At 43.0% G+C, this 22,016-nt stretch overlaps 1 protein-coding gene across 4 annotated transcripts in view; it reads right to left on the bottom strand.

Moving 5' to 3' along the window:
- LOC120945388 (probable endonuclease 4) overlaps positions 1-21,251 on the bottom strand; it is a 118,587-nt gene extending 97,336 nt beyond the window's left edge. For 3 of the 4 annotated variants that reach the window (XM_040359522.1, XM_040359521.1, XM_040359519.1), the window contains exons 1-4: positions 20,874-20,978; positions 15,620-15,717; positions 6,587-6,718; positions 2,006-2,086 (exon numbers count right to left, since the gene is read on the bottom strand). In XM_040359522.1, coding sequence (XP_040215456.1) covers positions 2,006-2,086; positions 6,587-6,718; positions 15,620-15,710 — 304 coding nt within the window. In that variant the 5' untranslated portion in view covers positions 15,711-15,717; positions 20,874-20,978. Of the gene's footprint in view, positions 1-2,005; positions 2,087-6,586; positions 6,719-15,619; positions 15,718-20,873; positions 20,979-21,166 lie in introns of those variants that run through there. The other variant, XM_040359520.1, reaches the window with a different exon arrangement.
- Positions 21,252-22,016: the final 765 nt, after the last annotated feature.

Raw genomic sequence — 22,016 nt, 5'->3', positions numbered from 1 at the left:
TTTCAAAATTATCACTCTTCTTTTGTTTATAGCGCAAAAAATAAAAATCACAGAGGTGATCAAATACCACCAAAAGAAAGCTCTATTTGTGGGGAAAAAAGGATGTAAATTTTGTTTGGGTACAACATTGCACGACCGCACAATTGTCAGTTAAAGTGCCGTATCGCAAAAAATGGCCCAGTCATTGAGCAGCCAAATCTTCTGGGGCTGAAGTGATTAAACTCTCCATTATCTTCAGAACTATAGAGGTTAAACTAACAGGTCTATAGTTACTTGGTAAAGACTTTGATCACTTTTTAAATATAAGCACCACATTGGCCTTATGCCAATCCAAGGGTACTATTCCAGTGATTAAATAGTCCATTGGCTTTGAAATAACAGAGCTCAATTATTTTAGGATCCGTGGGTCTATGCCATCTGGTATAGGTTCTTTATTCACCATTGTTGCAATATTAATATATACAGTATGTGTATGTATTTTATATATTGTGTTATATGTGGGCATTCTAGGACAAGTCTATTGTACAGGCCACATAATCCAATTACACATATCAAAAGGGGACTTGTTGATGTTAATATGCAAGAATGAAAATTAGGGTAGTTGATGACTGCAGCCGTTTACGGCTGGGGGTTATTATCTGTCACTCTGAAAGACAAAGGCTAGATCAAAGAACTAATGGAGACGGCCAATCAAATTGCTCAGCCATTCAATGTATAGGCAATATAATCTGGAGTTCAGTCTTGTCTCTCCCATGATTATGAAGGCACAGATCTCGTTGTCATATTTACTCTGTGGGATTTTTGTCATCTGTTGCAAGTATTGGACTTTGTTCTGTGTTGGAAGTCAAAATAAAGTGCGTCTCTCTGGAAGAATCGGGTTGTTGCTGCGGAACATAACTAATATCATCATTATAATAACTAAATCCTAATTATCTACACACAATATTATATATCACTACAACCTTTATTCTGTCTAAATATTTCTGGACCATATAAATTTTTAGCCATTGTGGATCATTTGGGGTTGTGCGAGTGAGTGAAAAACGTATATAGCGCAACACATGCGAACTGGGCGCTGTAACCATTCCGTGGGTAGAACCCTTTGACCTCAGAAGAGGTCAATATCATCCCCATTATACACAGAGTTAAAGAAAGTATTTAATAAATTTGCCTTCTCTTTGTCCCAATTCACCCACTTCAGCCTACATGCTCAGACGATTTGCTAATAGGAAAGATCAAAATAACTCTAAAAGGTATTGCAGTGGTTGAGGACGACGGAAAAGGCTGGGACTTCCTGTTATCAAACTGAATTTTGTCAGGGAATTTGTGAATTGCTATAGGGTTTTCCCTATATGAACTTTTGTACAGTAGCTGTCTCTGGATACAGCCCCTGAACATGGGAGAAAGAGGTCACACTTTCCAAAAGTGTCTTTGAACACATTCCTCAAATGCAGGACAGGCATTTTTCTTCCACTTCACAATTATGTGCCACTTTGTGTTGGCTTATCACATAAAATCCCAACATGATACATTTACATTATTGGTTGTAACAAGGCAAAATGTGGAAAATGTCAAGGGGAGTGAATACTTTTTCAAGGCACTGTATCAAAATGTTAACCACTTTGCAACTAGCAGTAGTCATTTTACTGCTTTCAGGCAGCTCTGTTATTTCCAGACACAAATGTCGTTCTGCTCACGTGCCCTGGGGGTGCAAGCAGCAGCGCGATCTGCAACCGCTGTGTCTAAGGTGTCGCGGTGCTTGGTATTGGGTCGTTGTGATTGACCAGACACATTTTTCCGAAAATGGGTCATTTGGGGGGGAACTGCTATCCATTAGTAGCCAGATTTAGGTTCCCACGTAAAAGGAGTTGAAAACTGATTTGTGACTGCAACATCCTTTGTTCCTAAATTAATTTCCTCCGTTTTTTTTTTATAAATATGCCTGTCACAGTTAGAGGTGGAGGGCAATATTGGCTTAAGAGACTAACAAAGTTCTCCAACTCACATTTGCCTGCTTCCTCATTTATAGATAGGTATTCAGTATTCGCAGTTTCATCTTTTTTTCTCCTCTGCGTCTTCTGAAGTTCTGATGTGACAACAAGAACTATTAATTATTTAATAAAAATATTTAAAAGATTCCTACCCACTTCTATACAGCTCAAAACACATTTACACTTTTCATCAAACATTATACAACCTAATGAAAAAACACTTCAGTCTGAATAGTACCAGCTTTTATATCACACCACTGCAAGTCATTACAATTGATCCAGAAATGTATGCAGGAGGAGTTTTATTAAAAACTAAAAACAAAAATCCGAAAGAAAAATTAAATGTAACTGTGGCCGCTGCTGTCCAAACCTCATAGACAAACGAGGACAGAAGATATAATCAAAGGGGTGAACAGCGCTGATCAGCAGACATAAATAGGACCCTCAGAGGCAAAATATTTTTTTTTTTTATTATTGTTAAAAAAATAAAATTTAAAATGAAGATGTTCACTGTTAAGACCTGCAGTGGTTATGGTACTGCAGCCTTCTTTCCATCCCTCAATCGCCGAGCTTAAGTGATTATCGCTACCATAGGAGGTAGAGGGATAGTGGAGATGAATGCAGTTTCCAGGATGATTCTTCCCAATGGTTAGAATATTCCCCCAAACATGAGCCAAGACTTTATGAAGGGTGTACCAGGCATAGAACAACTTTATTGAGAAGGCAGGCTCCTATATACACCAAAAAGTAATCGGATGGACAATGACACACTTCACCCACAACATCATACAATGGGTACCACAACGAGCCTCCAATACACATCTTTTAGGAGACAGACATTCTGTCTCTGAGATAATCTACATGAGTTAATTACTAATCATTCAGGTGACAAAAGATAAGCTCTTCTCACCTGCTACACAATACACCTTTATCATCAATCAAAATTCACACAATACAGTGTGAATTAGCATCACACCATGAAAGGTTCCTGAGAGCCAGACTAAGGTTCATTTACATGACAGCAGCAGACAACATTACCACAGCAAGCTTTTATAGTACACCCGCCATCTCTCTGCCTGGGAGATATTGAGATCAGGTAAGGAATAAAACGATTATCTCCAGGCAGAGAGCACACAATTTTCCCAAAAGTTGGAACACCCCTTTTCCACACAAGTTATCCCTACCATTACATATCCCCTGATAGCCCCGATCTGGGGGACCAACATATCCAAATTTCACCCAGATCGGTCCAGGGGTTCTTAAAAAACAAACCGAACCTATGAGAAAATACAGAATAAAGTCTATTTTCTTCACATTCACCAAGGCATACAGCAGTCAATTGATGGTCATGCAGAGACTTGGATTAAAAAAAACTGACAGCACCTGGAGGCTGGAGCCACATGGATGACACAGGGGCTCAGGGAAACCCAGCACAAAAACTGAAATAACCTGAAGAAGGGACGTGTCCCCGAAACATGTAGTGTCTCCAGTCAGCGATTTGTGACTCTCTTTGCTCCCTTGGCATCAGCAGATACTAATTGGCCCCAGCAGCAGGGTTTTCTCATACTCTTTGGATTACCTTGGCTGACTTCCGGAAGTGACGTCACTGACAGGCTTCGTACACAGTGCAAGGAGCTGCTGTATACTGGCCCCAAACAGTTCCTGTGCCTGCAGTTTGGTTCCCCCTTCATCAGACCCCTGGCCCCACTGTCCTGGACGGGCCCCCCCACCAGCGGCGCTCCTGTGCTCTTTGTCCAACGGCTTTGTGCTGGGTTTCCCTGAGCCCCTGTGTCATCCATGTGGCTCCAGCCTCCAGGTACTGTCAGTTTTTTAATCCAAGTCTCTGCATGACCATCAATTGACTGCTGTATATGCCTTGGTGAACATCTTCATTTAAATTTATTTTACTTTTTTAACAATAATAAAATGTTTTTACTTTGCCTCTGAGGGTCATATGTATGTCTGCTGATCAGCTCTGTTCACCCCTTTGATTATATCTAGATGGAGTTATACAAATCTTGAATTTTTCTGTAAAATTCAAACTTGGCGCCAGTCACTATTGGCATTTGACCTGCTTAAAGTAGGTTTTGCATTCCTAGAGACTTGTATGGGAATGCAAAATCTATTGTAGAAACCAAAAGCCCAATGATACAAGCCTCTAATGTGATTGGAGGCCTCACTGACCAATAGTGAGACACAGAAGGGCAGGTAAAGAGGTCAACTTGAGAAATGCTAAAATTGACACATCATTTTGTTAAATTATTTATTAACCACATCCCGCGCAGCCTTGGGATGCACGCCGATCGGTAGTATGGTGTGCCGCACCGACACACAGCATCTCCGATCACGGTAAAGAGCCTATGACGAAGGCTCGTTACCATGTGATTAGCTGTGTCCAATCACAGTGTAACTAGGAAGTGCCTGTTATCAGAGCGTAAGTAGAGGAGAGCCGATAAGCGGCTCTCCTGACTGGGGGATCTGCACTAATAATCAGCGCAGTGATTATCAGTGCAGCCTCACCAGTGATGCCAATCAGTGCCCATCAGTGATATCCGTCAGAGCCTCCTCATAAGTGCCGTCTGTCAGTGCCTAATTGTGCCATCAGTGCCTATCAGTGCTGCATATTAGTGCCTCCTAATCAGCGCCGCCTCATCAGTGCACATCAGTGAGGGAGAAAACGTACTTAAAAAATTGTATAACAGAAACAAAGAAACAAAATTGTTTCCAACATTTTTGGTCTTTTTTTATTTGTTTAGCAAACAAACACTGTGGTTATTAAAAGAAAGCTCTATCTGTTTAAAGAAAATGGTAAAAAATGTAGTTTGGGTACAGCGCTGCATGAGCACGCAATTGTCAAACTGCAACAGCGCTGAAAGCTAATAGGTCTGGGCAGGAATGGGGGGGGGGGGGTGACAGTGGCCGTTATTGAAGTGGTTAAAAATACCTGATTGCTAAATCATCTATGAGACCAAGGATTTCATTTCGGAGGAAATAACAAGAATTATACACCTGCCAAATCTGTGCAAGAATAATGTTTAAAACAGTACAAGTATTTAACTTGGTGAATATGAGATCATTTTTATTATTTCATATTTACCATTGGGAGACACCAGGTAACCAGAACAGCAGTATATGTAAACCTAAAACTTGTGTTGTTTTGGGTTTAGATATGGTGGGGAAGAGTTATCCAAAAGTGAGGGAAAAAACTAAATTTTATGGTGGAACAGAGGGAAAAAATCCCAGTGAGGACCAAGGACACCTGTTCTGGTGACAACTTCAAAAGAAAATTTCCCTTCATTTTGGAAATATTTCTGTTTACTTCATGTGGTGTGCTTAGAATAGAAAGTAAGGCATTTTTTCTCCAAATGGAACATAGCAAAAATAAAACTCAACAAGAGTTACAACCACCCCTACTTTATTTAAAATTAATTGAAAAAAAAAATTTTGCTTTTAGATGCACTTTAAATTATAACGAAAGGCCGAACTTTTTTAGATTTGGATAAAGTGGTGAGACTTTAGATCCGGTGTCAGGTTCTTATGGCTCTCTGTTTACCGGCTAGGACAATTTGTTCTCTCTAATTGTTCGATCACCAATGTCACTTAAAATGAGAATGAGAAATATAGAAGAAATCATCCAGTGGGGACATTTATTTCTATAACAACTTCCTAAGAGGGGATATCCCTTAAACTGGAAAGATTACCTCTCAATTCATGATGAATCTACAAAACAGGAAGTGAAAGTAAATCATCCTAATGAGACAGACACAGCAAAAACAAAAAATATATGCAAAATAAAGAACATTTTTTTTGGGTGTACAGTACAGTTTAAAGTAAAACTAGAGGCATTTTCATTTTGGATAGAGGGGAGGATTATATCCCTTGTCAATTTTATTCCCATCTGTGTCGCAGATATACCTTCACTTCCTGTCCCATAGCCAAAACAGGAAGTGAGCGAAAATATATATTTTTGTATATTTGCAGCCAGCAGATGGAGCTCTAAGTTCCCTTTTGCGTGTTAAGTGGCTCTACCTGAACTCTGATCCCACCTTCTTTGCAGACAATGTGACCAATACTCCTGCATCTGGTCAGTTTGACTAGCACTAAAGGGTGCGTTCACAACAGTTGTCACTTATTTTTGGTAAAGCTTCTTTATATGTTTAATTTCAGTAATAGTGTGTCCAATGTAAAACTGTAATCTAGGTATCAATCATCCATAATTTCCGCTTACAGGCTGTTTCATTACATTTGAATATAGTTTTAAAAGGAATCATGACCTGAAAGAAATAAGGAGGCTGCCTCTGTGGTCCCCTCATTAGAAAATGCTGGTTGTCTGGCCTTGGAAAAAGTAAAGAAAACCCAAAAGTGATGACAATTCAGAATCAATCTGCATACTTCACAAATAAAATTACTGGCAATTTCTAAAACATTCAGAACGTTTCATCTTCAATTCTATCCCACAAAATCAGTGAAAAGTATTTAAAATAGCAATGAAAAACTACTTCATACAAATATTCAAAGGATTGTTTCTTAAAACAATCGGATCAATAAGTGTTTTGCCAAAAATAGTAAGCATCCAGAAAAGACTTTAGGCTCACTTTTATCAGGTTTCGTGATCACAGACTCTTCTTCAGCATTCTGGCCTTCGGTTTTCTCTTCAGTTTCTTCTTTCTTTCTCCTCTGCTTCTTAGAAGGCCCTAATTTTGGTACGACATCTACAATGGAATGATCTAGCAACATAAGAACATTGCAAGTAAACAGGATGGAAATGTTTGCATACAAAAAGTATAGGACAAGATGCCTCAAAGTGTTTTAGTCTTTAAACAACTCAGTGACCAGTCTGTCTTCAGCCTTGAGTGTCTCTATGTGTACCTCTTTATCTCCAACATCAAACTCCTGCCATCGGTAAGGAAACTACATCTCAAAGTACATCTGTAGCCAGACTATGCACATTTAGGTCCTTTTAGATCCTATTCACACCTTTCCACTCTGGTGCAGTGCATTAATATAACGTTATGTCTTATGTTGCAATAAGGATGCTCATTCATTTAATTTGGCTTTCAACACACAACAACAGATCACAAAAGATACCTGTCCTATTTTAACTGCGCATTGCATTAGAATGCATAACCCATTGCAGCAATGCAGGTGTGTCAAAGGTGCATTCATTCAGAGTATTTGGGTACCATTAAAAATGAATGACACTAGAAGAAACTGAAGAAAAATTGGATCACCAAGCGGCCGAAGTGACAGAATTAAAAAAGCAGATGAAAGAGTTACAGAGGGAACAAAGGAACTTGAGGTACCGATTGGAAGATCAGGAAAACCGTAACAGGAGAAAAAACCTGAGGATCCGAGGACTACCAGATCAGCAAGGAGAAGATCTCCAAGAAAAATTGGATAAAGTATTTGGCCACTGTGAAGGATATGCTTCAGTGTAATTCTCCCTGCCAGTTTAATGCTGTATGTGTGTTAGAGGGAAGGTGATTTCAGGTGGGACTCACTCCTCTGCTAACAGGCTGTTGAAATGTTAATGACCCTTCTTCAGCCAGCTCCCTAGTTCAAAGGGGAATTGATCTATTGTGTGTGTGAAGGAGACCTGTGTTTACTGTTTACTGTGATTAGAAGTGGCTCATGTTAATTATTCTGATTGCTTCATTGTGGTAATTATCTCTTCTATATGCGGGGCCAGGCTGTCTAGATAATGTATTCTGTTACAACTAGTAATCACCTTCACTGATGTCATTATCTAAAGAAATGTGTCTTCAGGGTCGACTCCGAAGTGTCTGCCTATCATCTGTATGGGAGCCCCCAGTGTGAGGGGGGGCGGAGATTGTCATTGTAACAGTTTTGTAAATTACATATAAGCTGTGTGTTGTACCATTAAAATCTGTCTTGTTCCAGCAGTAAGCTCTGACTCATGTGTGGCTTATTGGGCGATCCCAGGAATATTCCTCATGGAATATTGGGTGATTTTCTTTATGGGAAGAAGGGAATCTTTGACGGGGATATCATTCTAATACCGTCACAACTGTTTGCCAGCAGTGGGATTTTCCCTTCTACTCTCCGTTACACCCGGATTCCAAGCAGACACTGGAAGAACTACTGGAAGTTCGTGGAAGGATTGCTAGCAACAAAACCAAGCTGGTCATCATAGCAGAATTAATGGAGCGAGACCAGGAGAACTTGGTTGCAGCAACGCCAGCAGTACAAGAGATGGAGACACCAGTGATTCAGGAGGAGGAATCGCCAGCCAACAAAGTAATGAGAGAGAAGCTAGCATGGTTCGGTCCGAACCCAACGGCGGATGTGGTGCTGAAAGTGATGGACCTGTTAGCGAAGGAGGCTAAACAAATAAGAGACGCAGAACTACAGAAGGATAAACAAATAAGAGACGCAGAACTACAGTTAAAACTGGCAGCAGTCCAACAAGCAGCCGCACATTCTCCAAACAGTGAGTACAGCACAGGTCTGCTGTGCTGTACTCACTGTTTGGAGAATGTGCGGCTGCTTGTTGGACTGCTGCCAGTTTTAACTGTAGTTCTGCGTCTCTTATTTGTTTATCCTTCTGTAGTTCTGCGTCTCTTCCGTTTAGCGCTTTTAAAGCTTTTGATGAAAAGGACTGTGAGATTGATAACTACCAGGCAGATTTTGAGCGACAATGTAACCTGCACCGAATAGCTAGAGGAGAGTGGGTTGCAATATTGTCAGGCAAACTGTCAGGCAAAGCTTCTGATGCTTTCCGGACCGTGCCAGATCAGGATATCCATAGCTACGCCCGGGTTAAAGAAGTGCTCCTGGCTCGTTATGCAGTAACCCCAGAGTCCCACCGACAGAAGTTCAGGGACTCACGCAAAACCACGAAAGACTCTTACGCGGAATGGGCATGGCAGTTATCCCTGTCGGCCTCTAACTGGGTTAACAGCAGCCAGGCCACCACCGCAGAGGACATTTTGCAACTAATGCTCCTGGAGCAATTTTACAATCACATCCAGATGGACGTCAAAGACTGGGTGAGAGATCGCAGGCCCATGACTCTACCAGAGGCCGCTAAGTTGGCGGATGAATTTGTGGATACTCGCAAGACGAACCAGGTCACACCACAGGTACAACCTCCACGACCAACGGTGCCCTCACACCCACCAGCCGCTAGATACCAACCTCCTAACAGACCGGTGACATCTAGCCCTCGCTATCCACGCCAGGAGGACAACGAACAACGCTGCTTCCGGTGCAAACAGCTGGGTCACTTCAAGCAGAATTGCCCCCTGAATGACAACACCAGGTCAAATTGGTCTCAACCTGGGTACCGCCCACCAGCAGCAGCCCATTGTGTAGACTCGGCTTGGAATCCCCAGGAGCTGGGTCAGGAAGAACCATTGGGCACCCCTTACGAAGCCCTCATGGTACAAACTGTTATTACGGACAGCAGGGAACACCATTGTCAGCTGGTCATGGGCGACAGCCATGAGCCGGAGGGGCCCTGGAGGGCGCTGGGCAGAAAGAGGCACCGCCGGCTACCCTCCAAGAAAAAGAGGTCCTGGAAGCCGTATAACAAGCTGACCTGGGAGGAGAAGAAGCGACTGGAGGAGAGAGAGTCGCAGCGGGCGTCCCAGAAGCGGGCCGAGATGTTCGCCAAGGGCCCACCGGTGGCCCCTTACACCACCACCCAGTTCCTGATGATGAAGGACCACGTGGAAAGCCTGCAGGACATGAGCAAGCAGGAGCTGATCCGTGAGTACATGGAGCTGGAAAACAACCGCCTGAGGTCACAGTAGGCCGACCCCCCCAGGCTCCATGAACTAGAGATGGAGCTGCAGAAGCTCAAAGAGGAGAACCGGCGGCTGCGGAGGGAGCAGGGGGTGGCTGACCCTATGGGGCACTGACCCCCCCCCCCCAGACTCGGAGCACCAGTGCTACAGCATTTCAACAAATATAACTTTTTCTTTTTATGAATCTCCTGGGATTGTCACTTCAGAGCCATAACCTGCCCCCTCCCATAGCGGGACACCTAGACGGCGGCGCACAGGCCCATTCGCCGTCCTCACGACTTCTGGTGACTCTGCAGATCGCACAAAGACTTGGGGACTGACCGGCGTGTGATCTGACGACCCGGTGGCATACCTGAGTCGGAAGCAGTTGCCAAGGGAGGTCAGTCACGCCAAACTGAGTTAACCTCGGACTAAAAGCTCTAAACCCGTCAACCCTACTGGACCAGGGAAGGTCCAACCGGGTTGCCGGAGCAGGGAGAAAAAGGGGGGCCATTGTGAAGGATATGCTTCAGTGTAATTCTCCCTGCCAGTTTAATGCTGTATGTGTGTTAGAGGGAAGGTGGTTTCAGGTGGGACTCACTCCTCTGCTAAATGGCTGTTGAAATGTTAATGACCCTTCTTCAGCCAGCTCCCTAGTTCAAAGGGGAATTGATCTATTGTGTGTGTGAAGGAGACCTGTGTTTACTGTGTACTGTGATTAGAAGTGGCTCATGTTTATTATTCTGATTGCTTCATTGTGGTAATTATCTCTTCTATATGCGGGGCCAGGCTGTCTAGATAATGTATTCTGTTACAACTAGTAATTACCTTCACTGATGTCATTATCTAAAGAAATGTGTCTTCAGGGTCGACTCCAAAGTGTCTGCCTATCATCTGTATGGGAGCCCCCAGTGTGAGGGGGGCGGAGATTGTCATTGTAACAGTTTTGTAAATTACATATAAGCTGTGTGTTGTACCATTAAAATCTGTCTTGTTCCAGCAGTAAGCTCTGACTCATGTGTGGCTTATTGGGCGATCCCAGGAATATTCCTCCTCATGGAATATTGGGTGATTTTCTTTATGGGAAGAAGGGAATCTTTGACGGGATATCATTCTAATACCGTCGCAGCCACATTTTGGGTAAAACAGAAGCTGAAAAAATTAAATTCGAAAGAATCCATCGGATCCAAAAACCTGCGGAAATGGCAGGGGATATACCCAGAGATGTGATCGCGAGATTTCATAACTTTCAAGACAAAGATCAGATCTGGCAGAGCCTAAAATCTAATAGGCCAGCTATATTTAATGAGATTAATCTACAGATATTTCCGGACCTAGCTACAGAGACTCTCTCCAAAAGGAGAATATTAAAACCACTACTTGATCATTTAAAAGCGCATAGCATCCAATACTCATAGGGTTTTCCATCCTGTTTAATTGGGAGGAAGGAGGGACAGTCCGCAACTTTAAGATTCCCCGAAGACACGACAAAGTTCTGTAGAAGATTGGATATTCCATTGATAGAGATTCAGGGCTGGAGTGAACCACAAGAGCAGACTCCCTATACAACTGAACAACTTACCTGGCACCTTATTTCAAGAAAACAAAAGGGGAAAATAAATAAATGAAATGGAAACAAGAACTAACAGGAACGGAAGGAGGGAAAAAAATTAAATAAAAAAATAGAGTGCCATTGATGTGGGAGCGGCATTATTAGGGGTTTCAGTGCGGGGGGTGGATGGGGGGGGTAAGGGGTAAATGGTAAATTAATTTTGTTTGTCGGAGTGGCGGGGGAATGGGGGTCATCCCCCCCATTTTTGGAGGGGCAGCGGTCCCGGTGGGGACCCACCTTTAGAGCTCAACCTCCGGGGGGAGAACAGTAGGGTCGGAAGAAGAAGAAAGGCCACGGATCTATGGGCCTTGGGAAGGTCGTAATCCCCCATTTAGAGAGGTAAAGGGGGGATGTAGGTGGGTTAGGGGGTTGGATAGGGGGTGGGACCGGGGAGGGAGGGAGGGAGGGTACAGTTCAGGGTTCTTTCCTACTTATAAGAAACAGGATACTGGATGTGTCAATGTACCAACGCCTATTAAAAACCTGCCAATTTACAGAAAAGAACTACAGGAAGCAATTTTCTCTCCGAATTATAAGAAATAGGACACTGGATGTGGCAATGTACCAATGCCTATTGAAAACCAGTCAATACACTGAAAATAACTACATGATCCAAATAGGATTAAACAGTAAAATGGCGAGTAGGGAGAGCGATCACCCAGTAGATACTATGGGTACTTTAAAAATACTTTCGTATAATGTACGGGGGCTGAACACTCCCATAAAAAGGGGTAATATTCTGAGAGAACTAAAATATCTCAAAGCGGATGTAGTATTATTACAAGAGACACATAACTCGCAGGATTCGAATCTTAAAATCTGCTCACACGATTATCCGCTATGGTACTATGGGGACTCCCCGACTAAACGAGCGAAGGGAGTCGCCAAAGGTTTCGCCAAGGAAGTAAGATTTGTCCCAGGGGAGAGAATAGTAGACCCAGAAGGGCGCTATCTTTTGCTTAGGGGCAAAATAAACAAAGTTGACTATTCCATAGGGAATATCTATGGTCCAAACAAAAACTCCATTCAATTCCTTAAAGGGGAGTTCCACCCACAATTTCACTTTTTAAATATAAATACCCCTGTAATACACAAGCTTAATATAGTCTAGTAAAGTTAGTCTGTAAACTAAGGTCTGTTTTGTTAGGTTGTTAGAGCATTTAGTTAGTTTATAATCTAGAAATAGACCGTGGCCATCTTAAGTGTGGGCATCATGAAGCCAGACTGTATGACTTCCTGGATTTCAGCCTTGCAGATCTCGCACATGCTCAGTGCTGCACAAGCTATGTAATAGGTTTCAGTCAGGTTTCCATAGCAACGGGAATGTCAGAGGAAGTTGCCGCCCCTTCTCTATGCAAATAGGCTATTTGCAAGGACTACTGGGATACATGATGCCTATCCCAGAAACCCTTGCGAATAGCCTTGTGACTTAATAGCCTAGGCTAATAAGGAGGAGGAAGTAATGAAGGACTACAAAATAAAGGTATTTACAAGCAACAAAATAAATAAAAATTGTCCATTCTGAACACTATGAGATTAGGGCATGCAGCACAGACAAACATAAAAAAAATGGGTGGAACTCCACTTTAAGGGGGTTATTGAGATGTTTATGGACTTTAAGAAAGGCGGGGTAATTATGGCCGGGGACATGAATCTCTGTTTGGACCCAGATGACGATTGTACGTCACGTGTGCAGCAGGCTGGGAATGCACAAGGGAAATCACTTAAAAATAAACTACATCAACACCAATTGATGGATGTTTGGAGAATTCAACATCCGAAAATTCGTGACTATACATTCCACTCCGCTGTACATGGGACGTACTCAAGAATCAACTTATTTTTGGTGGACCATAGATCACTGGATGCAGTGACAAGTTCTGATATAGGAATAGTAACCCTGTCGGATCATGTTGCTGTATCAATTAACTTAAAAATAGAGGGAGCACAAAAGAGAAATATTATTTGGAGATTTAATGAAGATCTAATACAAGATGAAGAGGTTGCAAATAGGATTAAAAAGTAATTTGAGCTGTATTTGCTATATAACCTAAAGAGTACAGTATATACATTATGTGAAAAAGCTACTAATTTAATAATTATAACTGGGTAGAAATTAAGGTATCCAATATAATGTATATCTAGATATACAATATATTCATTTCCTTTATCTGGCTGGGTAGGGTGCCTAGACTGGCAATATCCACACTGCAGCTATCTGTAGGACAAAGTGGACTAGCCCTCCCCAACTTTCAACAATATTATTCGGCGGCCGTCCTAGTGATGGTCCGCTGGTATTTTTCACAGCCCAAGGACAATCCGGCGGTGACCCTTGAGGCAGCGATCCTGGGGTTGTATGCCATGCTCAGCAACCTAATGTTCGGCTGGGTCAGGGACCACCCTGAGTTAACAACTTTAATGTGTACAACAATAACAATATGGCATCGAGCTAGGGCGTCTTATCGCACCTCGGAGACCTTCTCTCCTCACACCCCTCTGTGGGGTAACCCCAACCTCCCTCATTTCTGACCCTCAGGTATGGGCTTCTCGAGGCATAGAAGGGCTGAAGCACCCGGTGACAGGGGGTAGGTTGAGTATGTTTCCAGAACTTAAAGCAGCATATAATCTTCCCACTGGATGTTCTTCAGATATCTACAGATGAGACACGCCTTCCAACACCAATTTCCCAGTGGTATCACCCTCGAGTCGGATCCAGTGGAGTGGGTGTTGTCAACTAAAGTCCCGATAAGCCCCTTGTCCACACTATTCTTCCATCTCATGATGTCCCCATCTTCTAAATTGTCTAACGTCTATACAAAATGGCAACGGGATATCCCATCCCTCTCTGATAAAGACTGGGAAGGCTGGGTGTCCTCCTATGTTACAAATCTGATCTCTGCTAGGGATTGTTTCATACAACTAACATTTTTACATAGAGCTTACTATACACCACATAGATTGGCAGCTCCCTACCCGGAAAGATCCTCATCCTGCCCATGTTGCGGAGACCTGGAGGCTTCCTTTCTACATATGGTATGGTCCTTCCCCCTTCTGCAGAACTTTTGGGTTTGGAGGGATGTTAACCAGGTTGCGGGGACAACACTTTCACTAACAACTGAGGTCACATTGTTGAATGTGATCACCGACCCTACGGTGAGAAAATATGCTAAACTGTTCATAATATATCCACGTACTACGCTCTGAGAAATTTTACTGAAATGGAAGGCTGAAGTGTCGCTCACCATCACCACCTGGTGGAATACCCTGAATGATGTCTTACCTTTATATAAAATAACGTATATGAACAGGAACTGTCCGAGTAAGTTTGACAAAATATGGTCCTCCTGGATAGACTCATGGAGCTCCTTACAGCTGGAGACTTCTCCGCCAAGCCTGGAAGTGGACCCTTAGGTTTACCTGCAATACTGGGTCAGGCAGACCTTGGTCTGGTTGTCATCAGGCCCCCCCCCCCCCCCCCCAGGCTTCCCCTCCATCTCCCCCCCCCCCCCCCCAGTGGGGCTCCTCCAGACTCCTAGTAAATATTTGATAACCTCTTTCTCAAGTAGCCCTGTTTGCGGTTGACTGGTATTCCTCTATATAGACATATGTAAACAATGTATACTGAGACTATTTTTGTACATCCCTTACTTAGTTACCCTGCAATATTTTGTGATACTGACACAAAGATCAAGAGATCTATAAATATCCATCTACAGAACAGATAACAGTGTAAGTCAGTGATCAGTATAAGCCTTGGCCAACACCTGGCTGATAGTTTTGCAAACCTATTAAAAAGCACAATTAAAAATAAAAAATAAATGCATTTCTACTGTATGGAGCAACCTACTGAGGGGTCAGCAGAAACATATCTAACCTTAAGGCTGCATTCACACCTGAGCATATCGTTTTCAAGTGGAAAGATGCGTGATTTTTACCATGATTTTGTACAGGTCAAAAGGTCACCAATGCAAAAAGCAGAAAACCGCCTTTAATCTGCCTAAAAAAGAAGCTCATGTACTTTTTTTGAGCTTCAGGCGTTTTGCTTCAGGTGACAGAACGTTTAGATGTGAATAGGGGGCATGTAAATGAATGGGATTTTGCTTGTTGGGCATTTTGAAACTTTTTGAGATGAGCGTTTTCCGAGGTGAAAAAAGGTCAAGTGTGAATGGGCCCTAAATTAGGTGCTAGTGAGTTCAAATGATTTTATTAGCTATTAATAAATAATAACTACTTTCTTACCAAATATACAGTACAGCTAATACTCTTACCACTGTTTTCTTGTTTCCGCTTTATTTTAGCACATCCTACATTTTTTTTCATTTTTTTTTCTGCAGGTGCAACACCATCCTGTCCAGCCATCTTCTCTCTACAATCGGAAAAAAATAAAAATTGTATTAAATAGCGTTCAGTACAAAAGAGAAAAAACAGATATTTTAGAGAAAATTAATACGTATCTATTAACCACTTAAGCCCCGGACCATTTTGTTGCTAAAGGACCAGGCCCCTTTTTGCGATGTGTGACGTGGCTCCCAAACAAAATTGATGTGCCTTCTTTGCCCACAAATATAGCTTTCTTTTGGTGGTATTTGATCACCTATGCGGTTTTTATTTTTTTGTGCTAAAAAAAAAAAATAGAGCATCAATTTAAAAAAAAAAAAAAAAAAAAAAAAAAAAAAAATATATTTTTTACCTTTTGCTACAATAAATATCCCCAAAAATTAGATATAAAAAAAACATTTTTTTTCTCCTCAGTTTAGGCGATCAGCGATTTTTATCTTGACTGTGACATTATGGCAGACACATCGGACAGTCATTTTTTACAGCAATCAGCGCTATAAAAATGCACTAATTACTGTGAAAATTACACTGGCAGTGAAGGGGTTAACCTGTAGAGGGCGCTGAAGAGGTTAAGTGTGATTCTTACTGTGTGGGGGCATGGCTTGGTGTGTGACATCACTGATCGTCGTTCCCTATGACAGGGAACAGACGATCAGTGATAGTCTCACTAGGAAGCATGGGGAGAGGTTTGTTTACACTTACCTCTCCCCGTTCTTCAGCTCTGTGACCCGATCGCAGGACACTGGCGGCAATCGGGACCCGCGGTCACGGAGCTCAGGACCGGGTCACGAGCGTGCCACCCGCACGACCCACGGCTGGGATCTTAAAGGGGACATTACCTGTACACCCTTGTGCCCAGCCATGCCCTTCTGTCGACGTATATCGTCATGCGGTGGTCCTTAAGCGGTTAATATGTAAAATACAGACTTTTAAGAATAACAATATTTTGCAGGTTTTACTTTGACAGTCAGCTCTTACGATTCCTCTATCCTTTGGCAATGTTATACCCCATACACACGATCGGATTTTCCATCTGAAAAACCTTGGATGTATTTTCCTACGGAATTCCACTCAAGCTTGGCTTGCATACACACGGTCACACAAAAGTTCTCTGAACGCGGTGATGTACAATACTACGACGAGCCAAGAAAATTAAGTTCAATGCTTCCGAGCATGCGTCAAATTGTTTCCGAGCATGCGTCGGAATTTTGCGTGTCGGAATTGCTACAGACGATCGGAAAATTTGAGAATCAGCTCTCAATCTTTTGCTGGTGGTAATTCCGCCAGCAAAAGTCCGATGGAGCATACACAAGGTCGGAATTTCCGTTCAAAAGCTCACATCTGACTTTTGCTGGTGGAATTTCCGATCGTGTGTACGGGGCATTAGATATACGAGTTCCAGAGACAGTACAATTGTCTAGTCAGGTGAAAAGCAAATCCAAGTTTAATTATCCAATCATGTGCAGATAAAATAAGAAAAGTGAATATTCATACAATTTATGCAGTAAATGGCCAGGAGATAAAGGTACAGCATACAACCTTCTCTGAACCACTTCGATTTAGTTTCTCCTGGTTCTATCTTTTCCTGGCATTGTGATTAAAGTGGTTGTGGCCCTATAGCACTCGTCACGATCGGAATCCCGGAAGTAATTGCTTGTGGGCTTCACAATGCCCACAAGAAAAACAACAACCATCTGCACGCAATTTTATAAAGTGTTATATCGGAATAAGTATGCGGAGCGGCGGTGGATTGGAAATTAGTAAGTGACCGTATGTATTGCATGACAAAGACAGATGAAAGGACATACATTTAAAAAATGAAAAATGTGGATGGAACCCCGCTTTAAGGTCATCACAGAGGACAAGGGGGAACTCTTTATGTCTAGAGGAAAAAAGATTTCATTCTCCAAATACGGAAAGGTTTCTTCACAGTAAGAGCTGTGAAAATTAGTAGATTGCTTTAAAGCGGATTTCCACCCAAATATGGAACTTCCACTTTTTGGAATCCCCCCCCCCCCGGTGACACATTTGGCACCTTTCAGGGGGGAGGGTTGAAGATACCTGTCAGCATCCCCCCCCCCTGTCTCCTGGGAAACACACCGGTCCCAGGAGAGAGCGGGGACCAGTGAGGGCGCGCAGCGCTAATCGTGCATGCGCAGTAGGGAATCGGGCAGTAAAGCCGCAGCGCTTCACTTCCTGGTTCCCTCACCGAGGACGGCAGCAGGGGCAGCTGAGAGACCTGCAATTGCTCGGCCTCGGCTGTCGACATCGTGGGCGCCTTGCACAGGTAAGTTGTCCATTTTTTAAAAGTCAGCAGGTGCAGTATTTGTAGCTGCTGGCTTTAAAAAAAAAAAAAAAAAAAAAAACACAGGTGGACCTCTGCTTTATCAAAGACCTGGATTCTTACCTTAATGTACATAATATAATTGGGTACTAACATTTTTAGGTAAAGTCCGATTGCCTCTCGGGGATCAGGAAGGATTTTTTCCCCCTGCTGTAGCAAACTGGATCATGCTTTGCCATTTTGTCACCTTCCTCTGGATCAACTGTGGGGGTGTGTGCATATGGGACTAGATGGACTTGTGTTTTTTTTTTTAACCCAACTATGTAACTATTTAATCACATTTCTCATATTGAGCCACATTGCACAAGGATCAGATAAGAAGCATTTTATTGTTTACCGTTATATGCATTTGATGATATTGTTTATTTATTGCACTAATAAGCACTATTCATATTGCCTATATTGCATTACATGGCACAAGATATTTCTACCAAATGCACTAGCGCTGCACTTTTTGTTCCCAAATAGAAATCCATTGACATCTCGTAACATTTCAAAAAAGCTCTTTATTTTCTGTGGTGCCCGTTGACATCTATGCTTCATGACGCAATGCAACTAGGCAAACGGTGCAAGCGCTTATTTTGGTGTGCGTTTTGCCCTATTAACGCCAATGAAAAACACCTGCACTATGCATTTTCATTGCTTGCGTTTTGGTGCATGACAACAAGCTCCCACCCCCTAGCAACCAACACTGTAGTTTAACTTTACTGGCTAGAGAAAAAAAAACGCATTTAAAACACATTAAAACTCAATAATGCCACACTCACATGGACCTACCATACTGTACACCAGTGCTAGGGTTGTTTGCGCCTGCATGGGGATGCACAGGTCTTCCCAGTCATGTCATTTGGGACACAGAGGCTGCTCCCAATTTGACATTCTTTGAAAATGCGGGTGCGCGACGTTCGTTCCGGGCTGCGCACCAGTAATAACATGGCTTTTAAACTGGGAGCAAAGGTGTGCATTTTTACCATGTGGGCTTATTTTAGACCTTGTTAGTAAGGATGAGCTAAGGCGCGTTCGCAACCCCCATGTGCAGAGCCCGCTGGCCACGTCACCTGCCAAAAGTTGTGGATTGTTCACTGGCCACGTCACCTGCCACAAGTTGTGGATTTTCCACTTGCCACGTCACCTGCCACAAGTTGTGGATTGTTCACTGGCCACGTCACCTGCCACAAGTTGTGGATTGTTCACTGGCCACGTCACCTGCCACAAGTTGTGGATTTTCCACTTGCCACGTCACCTGCCACAAGTTGTGGATTGTTCACTGGCCACGTCACCTGCCACAAGTTGTGGATTGTTCACTGGCCACGTCACCTGCCACAAGTTGTGGATTGTTCACTGGCCACAAGTTGTGGATTATCCACTTGCCAAATCACCTGGCCACAAGTTGTGGATTGTCCACATCACCTGGCCATGTCACCTGCCACAAGTTGTGGATTGTCCACTGGCCACGTCACCTGGCCACATCACCTGCCACAAGTTGTGGAATGTCCACTGGCCATGTCACATGGTCACATCACCTTGCCACGTCACCTGCCACAAGTTGTGGATTGTCCACTTGCCACAAGTTGTGAATTGTCTACTTGTCACGTCACCTGCCACAAGTTGTGGGTTGTCCACAATACAATGCAAGCAATTACAGTTTTTTTTATGTTTTTTTTTTATGGTTTTTCATCATTTGCCATCATTTTTGAGATTTCTAATGTAAAAAAATAGGTCACCTTTAGAAACGCCTATAAACAAAATCGCGGCAAAACACCGGTACCGCGTTTTGCGTCTGAACCCATTTTTTTGCTTCTGAAAAAACAAGGATAAACGCAACTGCCGAAAAACGTGACTGTGTGCATGGACACATAGGATAACATTGAATGTGTTCAGGGGCAGTTGAAAAAGCTGTCCAACTGCCTCTGAACACGCGTTTACCAGCATCTCGTGTGCATGGGGCTTTACTTGTTCGCACCAAGGCCTGATTTTTCAGCAGGGACACAAAGATAACAACGTGCCATGTTCTAACCGCAGCATTGGTGTCCTGGGCGCTTTTTTTTTTCTGCGCAGGAAATAAAAGCATGCGACGACAGCGCTGTGCTGTGAACAGAGCATGTGACAATTGTTTTCTGTGTGTCTTTGCTAAGTCCTGTGTTAGAAAAATGCAAGTCCCCCCCCCCCCCCCCACTGGGCGTCAACAAGCCCATTAGATCTCATTTACACTAGGGATGAGCTCCGGCGTGTTCGCACAGTCCACCAGGAAGTCTGCATGGCGCTGCGCTAATCACAGGCAGGGAGACATTGTCTTGATGCTCGGCTGCAGAGATCGGAAAATGTTTCCCTGCCTGTGGTTAGCGCAGCGCCGTGCAGACTTTCTGGCGGGCTCTGCGCGTGGACTGTGCTAATATGCCGGAGCTCATCCCTAATCTACACTAAATGCAGCTGCACGCATTTTTAAACGCAGGACTAACGCATAGGCAAGAAAAATTTACGTATTTTATCAAGCCTTTTTTTTACACCACAGCTGAGATTTTGATGTGTGTTACATTTTTGTTGCATGTAAATGCATAGGAACACACAGGGAAGCACCACATGTAAATGCATTTCAGCAAAATATGTTAACAAATAATTAAATCACAATCCCCTTAAATACAGACTGTGAACGCAATGTAAACGTGCATGTAGGACTGCAGTTTAAACACCTCCATAGGTATGTCTGTTAATGACGTCTGTGTAGCTGACCTCACTGCTCCTCATAACATCGAATAGTTGCACAGCGGGCTGAAGACATCTACACATCAATCAAACACTGCTGTCCCGCTACTGGGCGATCACATTCACCAATCACATACCAAAAATAGACAAACTCCCAGCTCTCTGTCTACAGTCTAGCCGTCATTTTTGTGTAGACGTTTTAATACAGCGAGCCTCAATTGGCTCCGACAAAATGGCCGCAAAGACACACTCCTGTAGACATAATTGATGAAAGCGTATAAAATCCAGTGGGCCTGTTTCTGATTGGACACAGAATAGGAATACAATACACGCGGTAAAGCAGACACTTTTTCATAAGTATAAAATCATCAAATAATATAAAATGCTCGCATAATAAGTTTAGATAGGACAGAGAGTGACTGCGCCATACCGGGTTCAGCGGGCTCTACAGACGAGGAGCCCCCACTGGCTGGTTGGGCATTGTGTGCTGTGATTTGTTCTACACTGGCGCCCCCTGCTGGTGAACAATGATTATTTATTAAATGACTTCTTTATTGGCACTGTCTAGTGAAGGTGTCACAGCTTTTAACCACTTCAGCTCCAGAATATTTAACCCCCTCTTCTTTTTTTGTGATACGCCACTGCTTCGCTTTAACTGACAATTGTGCGGACGTGTGACGCTGTACCCAAATAAAATTGATGAGCCAGCCAGAGCCATGATAGATTGCCTGCGAGTTATCATAATGCTGATGATCTTAAATTGCTGACCTTTCCATAGCAGATTTTCTGCTACAGGGCGAAAGCGCTGCACAGGATCACTTGTATATACGTGATCCTGTATTTCTGGGTATTGGAGCCAATCAGCGGGTCCGATGCACTCGGTGACCACCAGTACCCGCTGATCGTTATGTACACAGGCAGAGCGGTGGTCTGCCTATGTAAACACGGCAGTTCTGCGTTCTGTCAGTATGGAAGACATTGATCATGTGTTCCTGCAAAGCAGGGACAGGGATCTATGCCTTCCCATAGTAAAAGTGAGAAAACACTTGTTAGGCACACATTTAACCCTCTGATTTTTATTTTTAGCACTGATCACTGTATTAAAGGGTCACTAAAGGAAAAAAAATTGCTGAAATGACTGTTTACAGGGTATAGTGACATAAAAGTTAACTGATTCCTTTTAAAAATGATTAAAAATAGATACAAATCAATCATATAATGTGCCTCTAGTTTCACTTTCGTTTTTAAACTGGTTTCATGTTTCTGTGAAGTAGAGAGAG

The sequence above is a fragment of the Rana temporaria genome, chromosome 7 (assembly GCF_905171775.1).
Source record: "Rana temporaria chromosome 7, aRanTem1.1, whole genome shotgun sequence".
In the NCBI taxonomy this organism is placed as follows: Eukaryota; Metazoa; Chordata; class Amphibia; order Anura; family Ranidae; genus Rana; species Rana temporaria.
This window is presented reverse-complemented; position numbering and strand designations above follow the sequence as displayed.